Below are 16,544 nucleotides of genomic sequence, written 5' to 3' on the forward strand. Positions count from 1 at the left end.
ACATCCCAGGTATTAGTCTAGTAAAACTTCTCTGAACTGTTTTCAACACATTTACATCCTTCCTGAAATAAGGAGACCAGTACTGTACACAGTACTCCAGATGTGGTCTCACCAATGCACTGTATAACTAGCATAACCTCCCTACTTTTGTATTCAGTTCCCCTTGCAATAAATTATAACATTCTATTCGATTTTGTAATTACTTGCTGAACCTACATACTAACCTTTTGCGATTCATGCACTAGGCCACCCATATCCTTCTGCATCTCAGAGCATTTGCAAAATGGACAATTTCACATTTTCCCACGTCATATTCCATCTGCCAGATCTTTGCCCACTCACTTAACCTATCTATATTCTTTTGTAGCCTCCCTATGTCCTCTTCACAACTTACTTTCCTACCTATCTTTGTGTTATCTGCAAATTTAGCAACCATACCTTCGGTTCCCTTCAAGCCATTTCTCTAAATTGTTAAAAGTTGAGGCCCCAGTACTGATCCCTGCGGCACACCACCCGTTACATCTTGCCAACCAGAAAATGACCTATTTATGCCTACTCGCTGTTTCCTGTTAGCTAAGCAATCTTCTGTCTATGCCAATATGTTACCCCCTACACCATGAGCTTTTATTTTCTGCAATAACCTTTGATGTGGTACCTTATCAAATGTCTTCTACAAATCTAAGTATAGTACATCACCGATTCCCCTTTATCCACAGCACATGTTACTTCTTCAAAGAACTGCAATAAATTGGTTAAACACGAGCTCCCTTTCACAAAACCATGTTGACTCTGCCTGATTACCTTGAATTTTTCTAAGTTCCCTGCTATAATGTCTTTAATAATAGCTTCTAACATTTTCCCTAAGACAGATGTTAAGCTATCTGGCCTATAGTTTCCTGCTTTCTGTCTCACTCCGTTTTTGAATGAAGGAGTTACATTGGCTATTTTCCAAACTAATGGAACCTTCCATGAATCTAGGGAGTTTTGGTAAATTAAAACCAACGCATCAACTATCTCACAAGCCACTTCTTTTAGGACTGTAGATGAAGTTCATCTGTACCCGGGAACTTGTCAGCCCGCAGCTCCAACAATTTACTTGGTACCACTTCCCTGGTGATTGTATATTTCTTGAGTTCCTCTCTCCCTTCCATTTCCTGATTTACAGCTATTTGTAGGATGTTAATTGTCTCTGCTATAGTGAAGACCAATGCAAAATACCTGTTCAATTCATCTGCCATCTCCTTATTTTCCCTTATTAATCCCCCAGACTCACTTTCTATAGGACCAACGCTCACTTTGTTAACTCGTTTCTTTTTAAAATATCTACAGAAACTCTTACTATCTATTTTTATATTTCTAACTAGCTTTCTCATGTATTCTAGTTTTTCTCTCCTTATATCTCTCCTTTCGTCATTCTTTGCTGTTCTTTGTATTCAGTCCAATCGTCTGATCTGCCACCCATTTTTCTTTATATGCTTTTTCTTTCAGTTTGATACTATCTTTAACTTTTTTAATTAACCAGTGATAGTGGGTCCTCCCCTTGGAATTTTACTTTCTTGTTGGAATATATCAATTCTGTGTATTCTGAAATATCCCCTTAAATGTCTGCCACTGCATCTCTATTGACCTATCCCTTAACCCAATTTGCCAATTCACTTTAGCTAGCTGTGCTTTCATGCCCTCATAATTGCCCTTATTTAAGTTTAAGATATTAGTCTTGGACCCATTCTCTGTCCCTCAAACTGAACGTTGCCTTCACTATGAGGTCATCAATTAATCCTATCTCATTGCACAATACTAGGTCAAGTATAACCTGCTCTCGTTGGCTCCAGAACGTGCTGTTCTAAGAAACTATCACGAAAACATTCTATGAACTGTTCATCTAGGCTACTGTTAGGACCAGGTGAGAAAGGTGTCTAGGGGTTTTTTACTGACTTCATTCAGCTGGTCTTATTTTAACAGGATTTGGTTTTTAAACACACTGTGTTTAGAACTCCCCCCTTGGTGAATCCTTGTTCACCACTTTCCAATTATAAAGCAAAGAAATGAGCACTCCAGGTTTTCTTAAGTTTAAAGAAGAAAAATGAAATTTATTAAACCTTAAACTTGAACTCTAATTCGGTTAACGCCTACAGATACACACCGCGCCCAGCGCTAACATGCATACGCGATATGTACATGCAAATAGAGACAGAAAGGAGAAGAAAAATAAAATGGGGAGGTTTGAAGCAATCTCTGAAGAGGTTTTTTTTACTATGCTTCGAGCTCACTGTAGGGTCCTTGATTGTAGGTAGTCTTGCTTTTCATTGGGCCCAGTATTCTTCTTAAACCTTGTTCACTGCAGGAGACTTTTCTGTCTTGGGAGAGTCTTTAGTGGTTTCCTAAACTGGTGAATTCAGACAGGAGAGAGGTCTTTTCGAATCCAGGAGCAAAGAGTTTTCTGAGTTTTAACCCTGTGGCCAGTTCAAATTCAAAAAATTTCAGCAGTCAGCCAGTCATTTGATTAAACTGGTATGACCATGTCCGTTTGTGTATTTGGCCACATTAGTAGTTAACCTGGAATGCTTCAACGTCTGGTAATCAAAAGTCCATTGCGGATTAAATTAGAGCAGGGAATAGCCCCTTTGTCCTTTGAAGTAAAGGACTGCTTCCCGGCGGAACCTGACAACGTGTCAGGTTCAGGTCGGGTTGGGCCTATCATCCGGATCCGGCTTTCGGGCTCGGGTCAGGCCCGAGTCCAGGTCGGGCTTGTTCGGGCCTGACACACACGGTAAGTGCTCTGCTGGTAAGCATTGAAATTAAAAAACTTACCTAAGCTGGGAGTCTGGGACGAAACTGAGTCTGCGCAGTGAGCGAGTGACATCACTATGATGTCATCACGCATGTGCTGCAGCTTCCTGGAAGTTCCGAGTCGAAAGGTAAGTAAAGGGATGGTCGGGCTCGGCTCGGGTCGAGTCGAGTCAGGGTCGGGCTTGGGTCAAGTCGGGTTCGGGGCAAAATTGGAGGGACTCGTGCTGGGTCGGGCTCGGGTCCGCTGTGGTTCGCTCGGGTTCGGGTCAGGTTCTTTTTCCCGACCTGAGCAGGCCTGTACTTTGAAGTACTGTTTGTTGATATGCTAATGTCTCTCTCCAGCCAAAGTCTCCAATTGTTTTTTAAAGCAAGTTCTTTCTTCACTAACAACAATTTAAAATCAGTGTTCATGTGACGAAATGAATTTTCCTCATTCTTGGCAGCTGGGGGGCTTGCCTGACATCTACCTTTTCTCATCTTATTTTTCCAGTCTATATGTAGATTAAAATCCCCCATGATTCTCGCTGTACCTTTCTGACAAGCTCCCATTATTTTTTCCTTTATACTCTCTCCTACCATGTGGTTACTGTTAAGGGGCCTGTACACTACTCCCACGAGTGACTTCATGCCTTTATCATTTCTCATCTCTACCCAAACTGCTTCTACATCCTGGTTTCCTTGACTTGGGCCATCCCTCTCTATTGTGCTAATACCATCATTAATTAACAGAGCCGCCCCTCCACCTTTTCCAATCTTCTGTCCTTCCTAAATGTCATGTACCCTTCAATATTCAGGACCCAATCTATATCATCCTGCAGCCATGTCTCTGTAATGGCTATCGGATTGTAGTTAGTCTATTTGTGCTATCGGTCCATCTGTTTTGTTTTGAATGCTACATGCATTCAGATCCAGAGCCTTTAGATTTGTCCTTTTATTATTTTTGTAGCGTCTAGCCTTTACTGCTGATTTACTCTTAGATTTGTACTCTCTATCCCTTCCTGTTTATCATTTCCCATATTAGTACCTTTCTCTCTTGCTTTGCCTCTGCTCTTTGATTTCCCACATCTTCCCAAATTTGATCCCTTGCCCCACTATTTAGTTTAAACCCCTCAAGTGCCTCACGAATTGAGTCGATTACTAGTCATTTATCCTCTAAAATGCCTTCACATTCCTCACAAGCTACTGTATTCTCTGGTTCCTGATTATGACCCATTTTTAAAAAATTTTGCATCTATTCTCCAGTCTATTATATCAGTATCTATTATACATCCCACAGCACTTACACATCATAGACTGAATTTCTTTTACATAGAACAGACAGCACAGAAACAGACCATTTGGCCCAACCAGTCCATGTGTGATGTTGATGCTCCACTCGAGCCTTCTCCCATCCTTCTTTAGCTAACTCTATCAGCATAACCCTCTATTCCCTTCTCCCCTATATACGTATCTGAAATGCATCTGCACTGTTCGCCTCAGCCACATTCTCATCACTCTCTGGGTAAAGAAGTTTCTTTTAATTTCTCTATTTGATTTCTTGGTGAATATCTTATATTAATGGCTTCTAGTTTTACTCTTCCCCTTAAGTGGAAACACTCTCTCTCTGCTCTATCAAAACCTTTCATAATTTTAAAGACCCCTATTAGATGACCCCTCAACCTTCTCTTTTCAAGAGGGTTGTTCATCCTTTCCTGATAAGTATAATCTTGCAGTTCTGGTATCATCCTTGTATATCTTTTTTGCACTCTTGCCATACCTCTATATAATATGGTGACCAGAACTGTACATCATACTCCAAGTGTGGTCTAACCATAGCTCGATATAAGTTTAACATACCTTCTCTACTTTTCACTTCTATCCCTCCAGAGATAAACCCTAATGCTTGGTTTGCTTTTGTTATTGAATGTTTCAGTGATTTGTGTGTTTGCACTCCCAGAGCCCTTTGCTTCTCTCCCCATTAAGATTCTTATTTTCCAAGAAATATGCAGACTCCTTATTTTTATACCCAAATGTTGTACCTCACACTTGTTCATGTTGAAATTTATATGTCCATTCTGCAAGTTTATTAATGTCACCTTGTAATTTGTTGCAGAGCTCCTCAGTGTTGACCGTGCCGTCCAATTTGGTGTCATCTGCAAATTTAGAAAAGGCGTTTTTGATTTAAAAATCTAAATTGCCCATATAAATTGTGAATTTTGAATGACACAGGTTCCTGCACTGATCCTTGGAACCCACTTCCCACCTTCTGCCAATCTGAAGAGCTACCCTTTACTAATGTTTCTGAAATTAAAATAGAAAAAGTATTCCCAGATTCCAAATGCATGAGATTGGATCAGATCAGTGATATTTTTATCAGTTTAGTGACATAGTGAAAATGCAGACGCAAGAGCTTGCATACGCACAACATACACAACAATTACATCTCACCCGACCGTACATTACCATCTTAAATGCGCTTAAACATGCACCCATGTTACTCAAATGCACACACAAACACTTAAATCCCCTGCAAAGATATTTGCATACATTAATTGCTACATAGGTATAATTGAATCTTGCACCACTTACACTGTATGGCACCACAATGTCTATCAATAATGAGATCCTACAAATTATATCAATGATTGATCTTGTGTGTTCAGCTTCCTCAGAGCTTGTGGAAAGAAATATGAACAGCTGCAAGAATTCTATTCAAAGCACAGGAAAATTATTCATCGTATAATTCTGATCATCTTCCTGACAGGTAGTGTTTAAGATATTGAAGATTTTTTTATGTTAACTCATATAAAGCAAGCATTGATATGTAAACAATAATGGTAAAATTGATATCTACGCATTTGCTTTCACAAAATGATTTTTGAAAAAATTGCTATTTTTTTCACAATATCTAAAATGACCATGTTCAAAATACTGTAGGGAATTTTCATGATCTCCACAACTTTGACTTATATTGTAGAAGCTGTTACGACCAGGTGAGAAAGGTGTCACGGGGTCTTTTACTGTCTTCACTTGGTCTTATTGTAACAGGGTTTAATTTTTAAACACACTGTGTTTTGAGCTCCCCCTTGGTGAATCCTTGTTCACCACTTTCCAATTATAAGGCAAAGAAATGAGCATAAACAGGTTTTCTTAGGTTTAAAGAAGAAAAATGAAATTTATTAAACTTAAACTCTAATTCAGTTAACGTCAGTGGATACACGCCGCGCCCGACGCTAGCATGCATACGCGATACGCACATGCAAATGGAGCAGAGAAAAGAGCAGAAGAGAAATAAAGTAAAAAAGGTTTGAGACAATCTCTGAAGAGTGGTTTTTACTGTGCTTTGAGCTCACTGTAGTCCTTGATTGTAGGTAGTCTAGCTTTTCGTTGGGGCCCAGTGTTCTTCTTAAACCCTATTCACTGTAGGAGACTTTTCTGTCTTGCGGTTCATGTGTCTTCAATGGGTCTTCAGTTCCATGAGAAAGAGATGGGAACAGACAGGAGAGAGGTCTTTTCAGTCCAGGAGCAAAGAGCTTTCTGAGTTTTTTTTGCTCAGCAAGTTCAAATTCAAACAGCCTGTAACTTAACTGGCCTGACCAGGTCTTCTGTTTGTTGGAGAAGCAGGAATTGGGTCCTTTGTTCCAACACTGTTTGCCAGTACGCAAAAAAGGTATTTCCGGAGAGCGGCCTGGCAGTTCCTTGTGATAGGCCCTCTTTTCTTCCCAGTGCCAGTTTTAAGTTTTAGTGTTCATGTGACAACATAATGTGTGCCTCATTCTTGGCAGGTGGGGTCCTGCATGACAAAGCACTAACTGTTTATCTTTGCTCTTGGGTGGACTGGTTGGAGATCTTCAAGCCACCATTTTGAGGGCTTACCAAATCTCCAGATCAGGACTTAAAGGTCATCTGTACTAACAGTAGGTTTTTTTTCCCACTCATTAATATGCACCCAGACCCTGGGATAACAGTACTCCAGTCTGCACTGCGTGCTGCTTGAGTGCACAGAGTGTGAAGAAAGGAGTTCGGTATGTGACGGGATTTTAAGGGTTAATCACTCTCTGAAGTCTAGTTTTTTGTTTACATTTAGCAATTAACTAAAATTACTGATTAATTTAAGAGGCAAGTTAAGCTTCTTCCCGTTTTAAACAGGGATATACAAGCTTTCTGAGAGTAGCTGTAGCTAGTTAATTAGGTAGCTAGCTTAAACTGGTTTCTGAGCTCCAGTAGAGCTCTCGCAAATCTGACTCATCATTGTTTTTCCAGAGAGTATAAATTCAGGGGTCTCTGAGTGCTGTTTGTCTGCACTGAATGCTGCTTGAGTGCACAGTGTATGAAGAAGCGAGTTAGGGAGTTCAGTGAAGCGGGGAACTATAAATTAATTAAGAAAAATAAATTTAATTTAACACAATAAAGATGGAAGGGCAGGTGATGTGTCGCGGCTGCAGTATGTGGGAGCTCCTGGATGCAGCAAGCGTCTGTGGCTTGAGGAACTTAGGCTCAGAGTAGATGAGCTGGAGGCTGAACTGCAGACATTGTGATTCATCAGGGAAGGGGAAAGTTAGCTGGACACTTTGTTCCAGAGGACAGTCACACCCCTTAGGATAGGGTCATCCGATTTGGTCAGTGGTCAGGGACAGGAGGGTATGACTGTGGCCGGAATTTTACGCCCATGCAAAGAGCGGGAAGTGGCAGGTCGGCGGCATAAAATGGAGCAGGAGGCTCGGGGGGCCCCTGCCGACCTGCTCCCGCCTCCGCCGCCACTTTACGTAGGGCGGCAGTGGCGATAAACAGCCTGTTCACCCCAGGCCACTCAAGACCCTTAAGCGGCCACTTAACGACCATTTAAGGGCCTCTGCCCGCCTCCATGGGGATTTTACCCGAACACCCAACACGACCACCCCCCCCCCAATTGATCACCCTTGCCTCACTGGGGCCCGACCGATCACCCTGGCAAGGCAAAAAAAACTTACCTGCATTCCAGGGCTCCCAACATCTTCACGATGCTGGGTGCAGACCCAGCAGTGGCCCCCTCTCTCAGGTGGAAGTCCCGTTTCAGACCAATTAAAGCCCAGGGACCCGCAAAATACGGGTTGGATTCCTAGGCCAGGCAGAAGCGGGGTTGCCACCGGCTTTTCAGTCAGTGAATGGCTCCCGACTGCCTAGGGTAAAATCCTGGCCAGTGAGTCAGGATCGTGAAAGTGGGCATGGAGCAGCCTCAGCCCTTTTATTTTATTTGTTCATGGGATGTCGACTTTGCTGGCTCGGCCAGCATTTCTTGCCCATCCCTAATTGCCTTTTAGAAGGTGGTGGTGAGCTGCCTTCTTGAACCGCTGCAGTCCTTGAAATGTAGATACACCCATAGTGCTGTTCGGAAGGGAGGTCCAGGATTTTGACCCAGCGACAGTGAGGGAATGGCGATATAGTTCCAAGTCAGGATGGTGTGTGCTTGGAAGGGAACTTGCAGGTGGTGGTGTTCCCATGCATCTGTTGCCCCTTGTCCTTCGAGGTCAGGGTTGTCCAATATACGGCCCATAGTCCAGCATCTGGCCCGCCAAAGGATTCCGACCATCCCGCCGATGTAAGCTGTACCCAGGGCCATTACTCATCCTTACCGGGGGGTCTGTGACTGGAGATGAGAAATTCTGCATTGTCAGACTGGCTTTTAAAAAAGATGGTAAGTCAGTTTCCCAGCTGACAGATCCGAAAAGCCCACCAGAAAATCCCAAATCTGTTGTAAATATTATGCACATTTTTTAAAGTTTAAATACATATTTATTTTCGTTAATAGTTGATCCACTCTTGGCTGATCTATTTGTGTTTTTAATTCCACACTCCCATCTACCCCTGATAACCATTGATTCCCTTGCCTTACAAGAATCTATCTACCTCCGCCTTCAAAATATTCAATGACTCTGCCTCCACCACCTTCTGAGGCAGAGTTCCAAAGTCGCACAACCCTCTGAGAAAAAGATTCTCCTCGTCTCTGTCCTAAAAGGCCGACTCCTAATTTTAAAACAGTGCCCCTAGTTCTGAAACATCCTCTCCGCATCCACCTTGTCAAGATTGTTCAGGGTCTTATAAACTTCAATCAAGTTTCCCCTCACTCTTCCAAACTCCAGTGAAAACAAGCCCAGTCTGTCGATCCTTTCCTCATAAGACAACCCACTCATTCCAGGTATCAATCTAGTAAACCTCCTCTGAACTGCCTCCAACACATTTACATCCTTCTTTAAGTAAGGAGACCAAAACTGCACACAGTATTTGAGATATGGTCTCACCAATGCCCTGGAAAGCAGAAGCATAACATCCTTACTTTTATTTTCAATTCCTCTTGTAATAAAGGATAGTATTCCATTCGCCTTCTTTACTACCTGCTGTACCTGCATACTAACTTTTTGTGACACCTGCACTGGAACACCTAGATCCCTCTGCACTTCAGAATTCTGCAGTCGTTCTCCGTTTAAGTAGTACTCTGCTGTTTTATTCTTCCTGCCAAAGTGAACAACTTCACATTATCCCATATTATACTCCATCTGCCTTTAGTGCTACTGGCATAAGGTGACCCCCCAAATCCCAGAGGTCACAAATTGACCTGCAGAAGGCTGCAGTAGTCGGCCTCCCTGAAGATCCATAGTCTTTGCTGACAGTGCCATTTGGATATTTGGAGGTAGGTGGTGAGGGTCCTGTAGACTCTCTGGCATATGTGGACCCTACTTGACCTGGCCGGCTGCTGCTGCTCTCATTATGGAGCTTCAGGGTCAGGTGCAGCTACCTCTTGGACCTGCTTTTGTCGGATCTGCCTCAAAACGCCAAGGGGATCCAAAATCACAGGGTGTATGAGACCCATGGCGGGTGTCCTGGGGCCTTTGGATCGCTTTAGGTGCAGAGACGAGCCTGCCTTGGCAAGTATGTCCTGGGTCTGAGATGATTGACCTCCGACAACCACAATCATCTTCCTTTGCACTAAGTATGACTCCAACCAGCAGAGAGTTTTCCCCCTGATTCCCATTGAGTACAGTTTTGCTAGGGCTCCTTGATGCCATACTCAGTCAAATGCTGCCTTGATGTCAAAGGCAGTCACTCTCACCTCACATCCATCTCTGGGGATAAGCTGTCCACTAATATTCATTATAAGCCCACCGACTCACATGGCTACCTTGACTGCACTTTCTCACACCCTGCTTCCTGTAAGGGCTCCATTCTGCTCTCCCAGTTTCTCCATCTTCGAAGCATCTGTTCTGCTATTGCAACCTTCCACAACAGTGCTTCTGATATGTCTTCCTTTTTCCACAACTTAGGATTCCCCCGCACTGTGTCCGACCCATTTCCCGCACTTCTGCCCTCACCCCTTTCCCTCCTTCCCGGAACTGCGACAGGGTTCCCCTTGTCTTCACTTTCCACGCCACCAGCATACACATCCAAAGGATCATCCTCTGCCATTTCTGCCACCTCCAGCATGATGCCACCACCAAACGCTCCTTCCCTTCCCCTCCCCTTTCAGCATTTCGAAAGGATTGTTCCCTTCGTGACACCTTGGTTCACTCCTCCATTACCCCTGACACCTTGTCACCTTCCCAGGGCACCTTCCCATGCAATTGCAGGTGGTGTAATACCTGCCCTTTTACCTCCCCTCTCCTCACCATCCAAGCCCCAAAGACACCTTCCAGGTGCAGCAGCGATTTACTTATACTTCTTTCAAGTTAGTATACTGTATTCACTGCTCACATTGAGGTCTCCTCTACATTGGGGAAACCAAACACCTCTGCTCAGTCTGCAAGCATGACCCCCGAGCTTCCAGTTGCTTGCTATTTCAATTCAGCACCCTGCTGTCACACCCACATTTCTGTCCTGCTTCTGCTGCAATGTTCCAGTTAACATCAAGCAAGCTTGAGGAATATCACCTCATTTTCTGATTAGGCACTCTACAGCATTCTGGACTCAACATTGAGTTCAATAATTTCAGAGCATTTATTTTTCATTTTGTTTTATTTTATTATATTTTATTTTATTTTCAGCCATGTGCCTGCCTTAAAATTGGATTTTCATGCTAGTGCTTTTGGACAGAGCTGTCTTTTATTCTGTTATCAACACACCCTGCCTTGTCTTTCACTACACCATTAACACTCCCTTTGCCTTTGTCTCATGACATCTTTGTCATTTAATCTCTCCTGACCTCTACCCTATCACACAACTTCCCTTTTGTTCTCTTCCCTACCAACTGCCCCCCGCCCCCCCATCACTTGCTTAAAACCTAATTCTTTTCTAACTTTTGCCAGTTCTGATGCAAGGTCACAGACCTGAAAATTAACTCTGCTTCTCTCCCCACAGATGCTGCCTGACCTGCTGAGTATTTCCACCATTTTCTGTTTTTATCTCTTCAGATGCTGCCTGATATGCCTGGCTTCTCCTGTTCCTCCTCTTCCTCCAACACATGCACCATATTTAATGGGATTCTATAGGGAATCTCATATCTAAATCTTTGTCTAATTTTAGGAAATTCCTTTGAGAGCCCATCTGCTCCAAGAGGAGAACTAAATGTAGGCTCAGGCTTCTGCTGTTCAGCAAGACAGTAATTTTCAAAATTGCTGCACATAACCCAAGATTGAAGGTAAAATAACAACTTCCCTTTAAGAAGCTACTTTTGCCTTGATGAGCTTGCCCTGTCAGGCAAAATTGCACATTGATAGGGCTGCTGGCAAGGCAGAAATTACATAACCTAGTTATGTCATTAGCTAAGCTATGTTGGTTGTGGCTGAGCATTTGGTGTTGTCCAGCATCTTTGGCTGAATTTTCCAAGAACTAGAAATTGAGCAAAATCCCTGTGGACCTAGGGTCAACCCCAAATCCCACCCCAGGATTTGGTGCCTTATAGCCAATAAAGTGCTTTTGAAGTATAGTCACTGTTGTACTGTAGGGGAATGCAGCAGCCAATTTGCAGACTACAGGGCCCCACCAACAGTAATGAGATAAATGATCAGATAATCTGATTTGGTGAAGTTGGTTGAGGGATAAACATTTGCCAGAACATTGGGAGAACTCCCTTTTGATTGCTGAACTTTGAAAAGTGCAAAGGGATCTTTTACATCCGCCTGAGATGGCAGACAGTTTAATGTCTTATCCAAAAGTCAGCTCGTCCAGCAGTACAGAACTACCTCAGTACTACACTGAAATGTCAGATTATGGGTTCAAATCTCTGGAGCGGGACTTGAATACATGATAGAGGTGTATACAGTAATTGAAAACTATTTTATTTCTTTTGCAGGCTACTTTTCCATGGTAATCGCAGCATGTATTTTGAATTTCAAAAGAGCCCTTGGACTTCTTGTGTTAACATTGCTTGCCATTTTTTTTTACTTTTGGGATCTGCTTATGGCAAAGTCTGAAGACAAATGTGCTGCGTTCTTGAATTCACGTGGTGAATTTTTGGAACGGCACTGGATTCTGATAAAATTGTGAGTGAAGTATGCATTTTTACAAGTCCTAGAATTGGTCTAGAGATTCATCTCAACTCAACTTACTTTAATTTTTTAAATATAATTTTGTGTATTTTTAAGCCCATCAATCTGAATGTTAGTAATTCAATTCATTTTTTCATTTCAGCACCCACGTATCAAGTATTTCCAGGGGTCTCTGGAGGGGGGGGGGTTTTGGGCACCCTCTCCCAGTAGTGAGCAGGTGTGAGATTTTCCAGTTGCATGATTCTGAATGGCCACCTGCTGTCGCGTAAATAACTCTATGATCCTTTGTACCTCCTCGTAGCCTTAGCCAATGAGTGCCCTCTTGCTGATCTTGCAAATTCTGGTGGGATCAGTGATGGAGAGCATCCACAGATGCAGTCTTAGCATTTATGCCTATGTATTCAGGACAATATTTCAATTAGGCCAATACCAAAATCTTGTACAACCTTATTATAGTGGCCCCAGTTTGTAACGAATTGTCCAGATGAAACAACTTAAGGCTATGCATGTGGCTTCCTGACACTGAGTCTGAAGCTTGAGAGAGTGATCAGTGATGACTCTCAAATCTGTTTCCCCTTAATTACCTTTAATTGACCTGTACTTATATTCTATGCTACCATTTTCTAGTCCTGGGTCAATTTACACAACCTGTTGAAATCCAGTTTCAATCTATTTCCCCCTTCTAAATTAATGACTGTTCCACAAAATTTGTCTAATTTTCAAATTTAATTAACATACCCCATGCTCTCCTCAGAACATTAATGAACAGAAGATCATCCAGCATTGAATGCTGGGAATCCTACTTACAAACAGTTCCCCGTGGGAAGCTTTATTTAAAATTATTCCTTCTGTACTGTTCCGTAATCATTTATTTTCAGACACAATCTCTCATTTGGCGCTTCATCAGGAACCTTTTGAAAACCCAAGTGGGTGATCTACTCTGCAGAAGCCGAGTAAAGCTCCACCTCTTCAGCCCAAAGAAATATATTAAACTTGTCCATAGAATGACACCCCCTTCTGTTATTTTTTGTTTCCAAGGAATTGTAGATATCTGTAACTTGCTAAAATAACAAAAGTGCTTGTTATGTTGATGAACTCCTTCAAAAAGGAGGTAGATAAATATCTAGTTGAGAATGGGATTGGAAATTTATTTATAGTTTTCGCGATCAAATACTACAAAGCTATATGTTCTGAGAAATTGAGCTGGTGGAAAGGTGAGTGTTGATTCTTTAAGATGACAGTGTAAGATTGTGTAGAGGGGACGTGGGAATTAATGCGTTTTCTGGAGATTTTTACGACTTCAGGAATCAATAAGTTTGGAGGTTTCCCTCAGAAGATTAGATGGTGGATAGAGTTTTTATTTTTTATTTGTTCTTGGTATGTAGGTGATGTTGGCAAAATTATATTTTTTGCCCATCTTAAGTTGCGTTGAGGAGTTGTTGGTGAGCCTTTTCCTTGAACCACTGCAGTCTTTGTGGTGATGGTTATCCCAAAATAGTTTTAGATAGGGAATTCCTGGATTCTGACCAAGTGATGATGAAGGAACAGTGATATTTGTTGAAGTAAGGATGGTGTATTACTTGGAAGAGTATTTTGAAGTAATGCCAAAATTATGTCATATTCTATTAGAATGGCTACAGAATTTTGATTGCATACAATGTGTAAAGTTGACTAAACTAAAACTTTGTCAAACTGTTACACTTTCTTTTTCCTCAGGCTACTGTATGTGGTTTCAATTGTATTTGTTATACTGTGGCTTGCACTGGACACAGCCAAGCAAGGCACCAGCCAGCTCATTTCCTTTGTGGGACTTTTTATGTTTATTATGCTCTTGTTCATCTTCTCCAAACATCCAGGAAAGGTAAAGCCAGTACATTTTTCTCTATAATTTGTTGTTCCTACCAAGTAAATAGAAAGTAGTTTGAACAAATAGTCTTTAATAATGCCCTTTAGTTTTGTTCTTTGCTTTGGTCATGTGTATCCAAATCAGTATAACCTGTGGAGTGAATCATGTTAAAACAATTATAGTTTCAAATTCAACCATTCAAAATGGTGAAGTTTTGTACTTAATGAAGATGCCAGTGCTGGGAATTGAAACATATCTTCCACCCAGTGTCAGTGCCAGTCACTAGGGTTATTAGCCTGGCCGATAAATTGGCTATTGTACAATCTGTGCACTTTTAATTCCATGGAAATCAATAGGCCAAAAATCAGGCACCTTCTACAATTGTTGAGCGATTCCCTTTGTCAGGATACCACCCAGCTAGTAAGGTTGAAAACATTTCCCCACCATGTTAAGGGGTTTCTGAATCAATTTATTCAGGCAGATAGGCATTTCTATGACCACTGACATGAGTCCTGCATGATGTGTTGCCTCTCTGGTGCCAGTGTAAAGGACATCACAGAGTATGCAGAACATTTTGAGGGTGGAATGGGAACAACCACAAGTTGTGGTCCTTTTGGGAACCAGTGACATAGGAAGGAAAATAACTGAGGTCCTGCATTGAGTTTCAGGACCTAGAGTCTGGTTTGTACCCAGTCCCATGCACTAATGAGTATAGGAATAGTAAGATAAAACAGGCTTAACATGTGGCTGGAGAAATGGTGCAGGAGGGAGGGCTTCAGAGTCCTGGGGCAGGAAGAACGTGTTCAAGGTAGATGGGTTACACCTCAGCAGAGCTGATCTGGTTGTGCTTGTGGGAAGATTAACTTGTACTGTGGAGAAGGGTTTAAACTAATTTGGCAGGAAAAGGCCACCAGGATGAAATATTAGAGAGGACAAACAAGGTTCACAGGGGACTGAGAGGAAAATAACACTAAAGATTAGTTTAGATAGGAGGGATTGGAGCACGGCCTTACCTACCTGGAGTGGAACGGAGGCAGTCAGGAGCCAGGAGAGCCATAAATACAGCCGGGAATTGGAGCGTGGCCTTACCTACCTGGAATGGAGCGGAGGTAGTCGGTAGCTGGGAGTGCCATAAATACAGCCTGGGGATTGCAGCGTGGCCTAACCTACCTGGAGTGCAGCTGAGGCAGTTGGGAGCTGGGCCGGGAGCGCCATTAATACAGTCCGGGAACGAAGCACGGCCTTACCTACCTGGAGTGCAGCCGAGGCAATTGGGAGACAGGAGTGCCATAAATCCAGCCTGGGGATTGGTGCGTGGCTTTACCTACCTGGAGCGTAGCAGAGGCAGTCGGGAGCTGGGCCGGGAGCGCCATTAATACAGTCCGGGAACGGAGTGCGGCCTTACCTACCTGGAGTGCAGCTGAGGCAATTGGGAGCCAGGAGTGCCATAAATCCAGCCTGGGGATTGGAGCGTGGCCTTACCTACCTGAGGGGAGCAGAGGCAGTCGGGAGCTGGGAGTGCCATAAATACAGCCCGTAATCGGAATGCGGCCTTACCTACCTGGAGTGCAGCAGAGGCAGCCGGTAGCACCATAAATACAGCCTGGGGATCGGAGCATGGCCTTACCTACCGGGAGCTGGGAGCCATTTCAGCTGCTGGAGAAACTGTGAAAAAACAACTGTGACATTGCAGGAAACTACTAAGTTGATTGGCTGGTAAGTGCTTTGTGGAAGGGACAGTGTGCTAGTTAGCTTAGGCCACCAGAGTTAGGGTAGATCTATAAAAAGAACTAACACTTGAAAATAAAATATAAAATAAAATAAAGAAAAGATAAAATTATTAAAATAAATACCTAAAACACATATCTGTATAATTAAGAAAAGTATAACTTTAGTTGAAGGTGGTACTAGCATTTAATAAGCCCAGTAAATTCTACTATATGTAGGAATTTTTCTAAGTTAATTAAGAAAGTAATTAAATTAAACTAACTAACAGCATAAGTAACAATGGCAGAACAGGTGTTATGTTGCAGTTGTGGTATGTGGGAGCTTTTGGATGCCAAGGCAATCCAGGACAAACACATCTGCAGAAAGTGTAAGCAGCTAGAGGAATTCCAGATCAGGATTATTGATCTGGACGCCGAACTGCAAACACTGCACAACATAAGGGAGGGGGAGAAATACGTGTATGCTGTGTTCTAGAAAATGCTTACACCTCTGTTATGACCAGGTGAGAAAGGGTTATAGGGGTTCCCTCTCAGCCTTTGCCTGGTTTAACTGTAACAGGGTTTAATTTTTAAAAACGCCATGTTTTTAGCTTCCCATTCAGTGAATCCTTGTTCACTGCTCTCCAATTGTAGGGCAAAGGAAACAACCAGACAGGTTTTTTAAAATTTAAGCGAGAAAGGTGGAAGATTATTAACCTTGAACTAATTCGGTTAATGACGCCGAATATACGCTAGCATGCGTAT

At 42.6% G+C, this 16,544-nt stretch overlaps 1 protein-coding gene across 1 annotated transcript in view; it reads left to right on the forward strand.

The window, feature by feature from the left end:
• LOC137368706 (solute carrier family 28 member 3-like) overlaps positions 1–16,544 on the forward strand; it is a 266,723-nt gene that overhangs the window by 65,738 nt on the left and 184,441 nt on the right. The window contains exons 4-6 of the mRNA XM_068028876.1: positions 5,433–5,533; positions 12,032–12,221; positions 13,944–14,088. Coding sequence (XP_067884977.1) covers positions 5,433–5,533; positions 12,032–12,221; positions 13,944–14,088 — 436 coding nt within the window. The remainder of the gene's footprint in view (positions 1–5,432; positions 5,534–12,031; positions 12,222–13,943; positions 14,089–16,544) is intronic.

The sequence above is a fragment of the Heterodontus francisci genome, chromosome 4 (genome assembly GCF_036365525.1).
Source record: "Heterodontus francisci isolate sHetFra1 chromosome 4, sHetFra1.hap1, whole genome shotgun sequence".
In the NCBI taxonomy this organism is placed as follows: Eukaryota; Metazoa; Chordata; class Chondrichthyes; order Heterodontiformes; family Heterodontidae; genus Heterodontus; species Heterodontus francisci.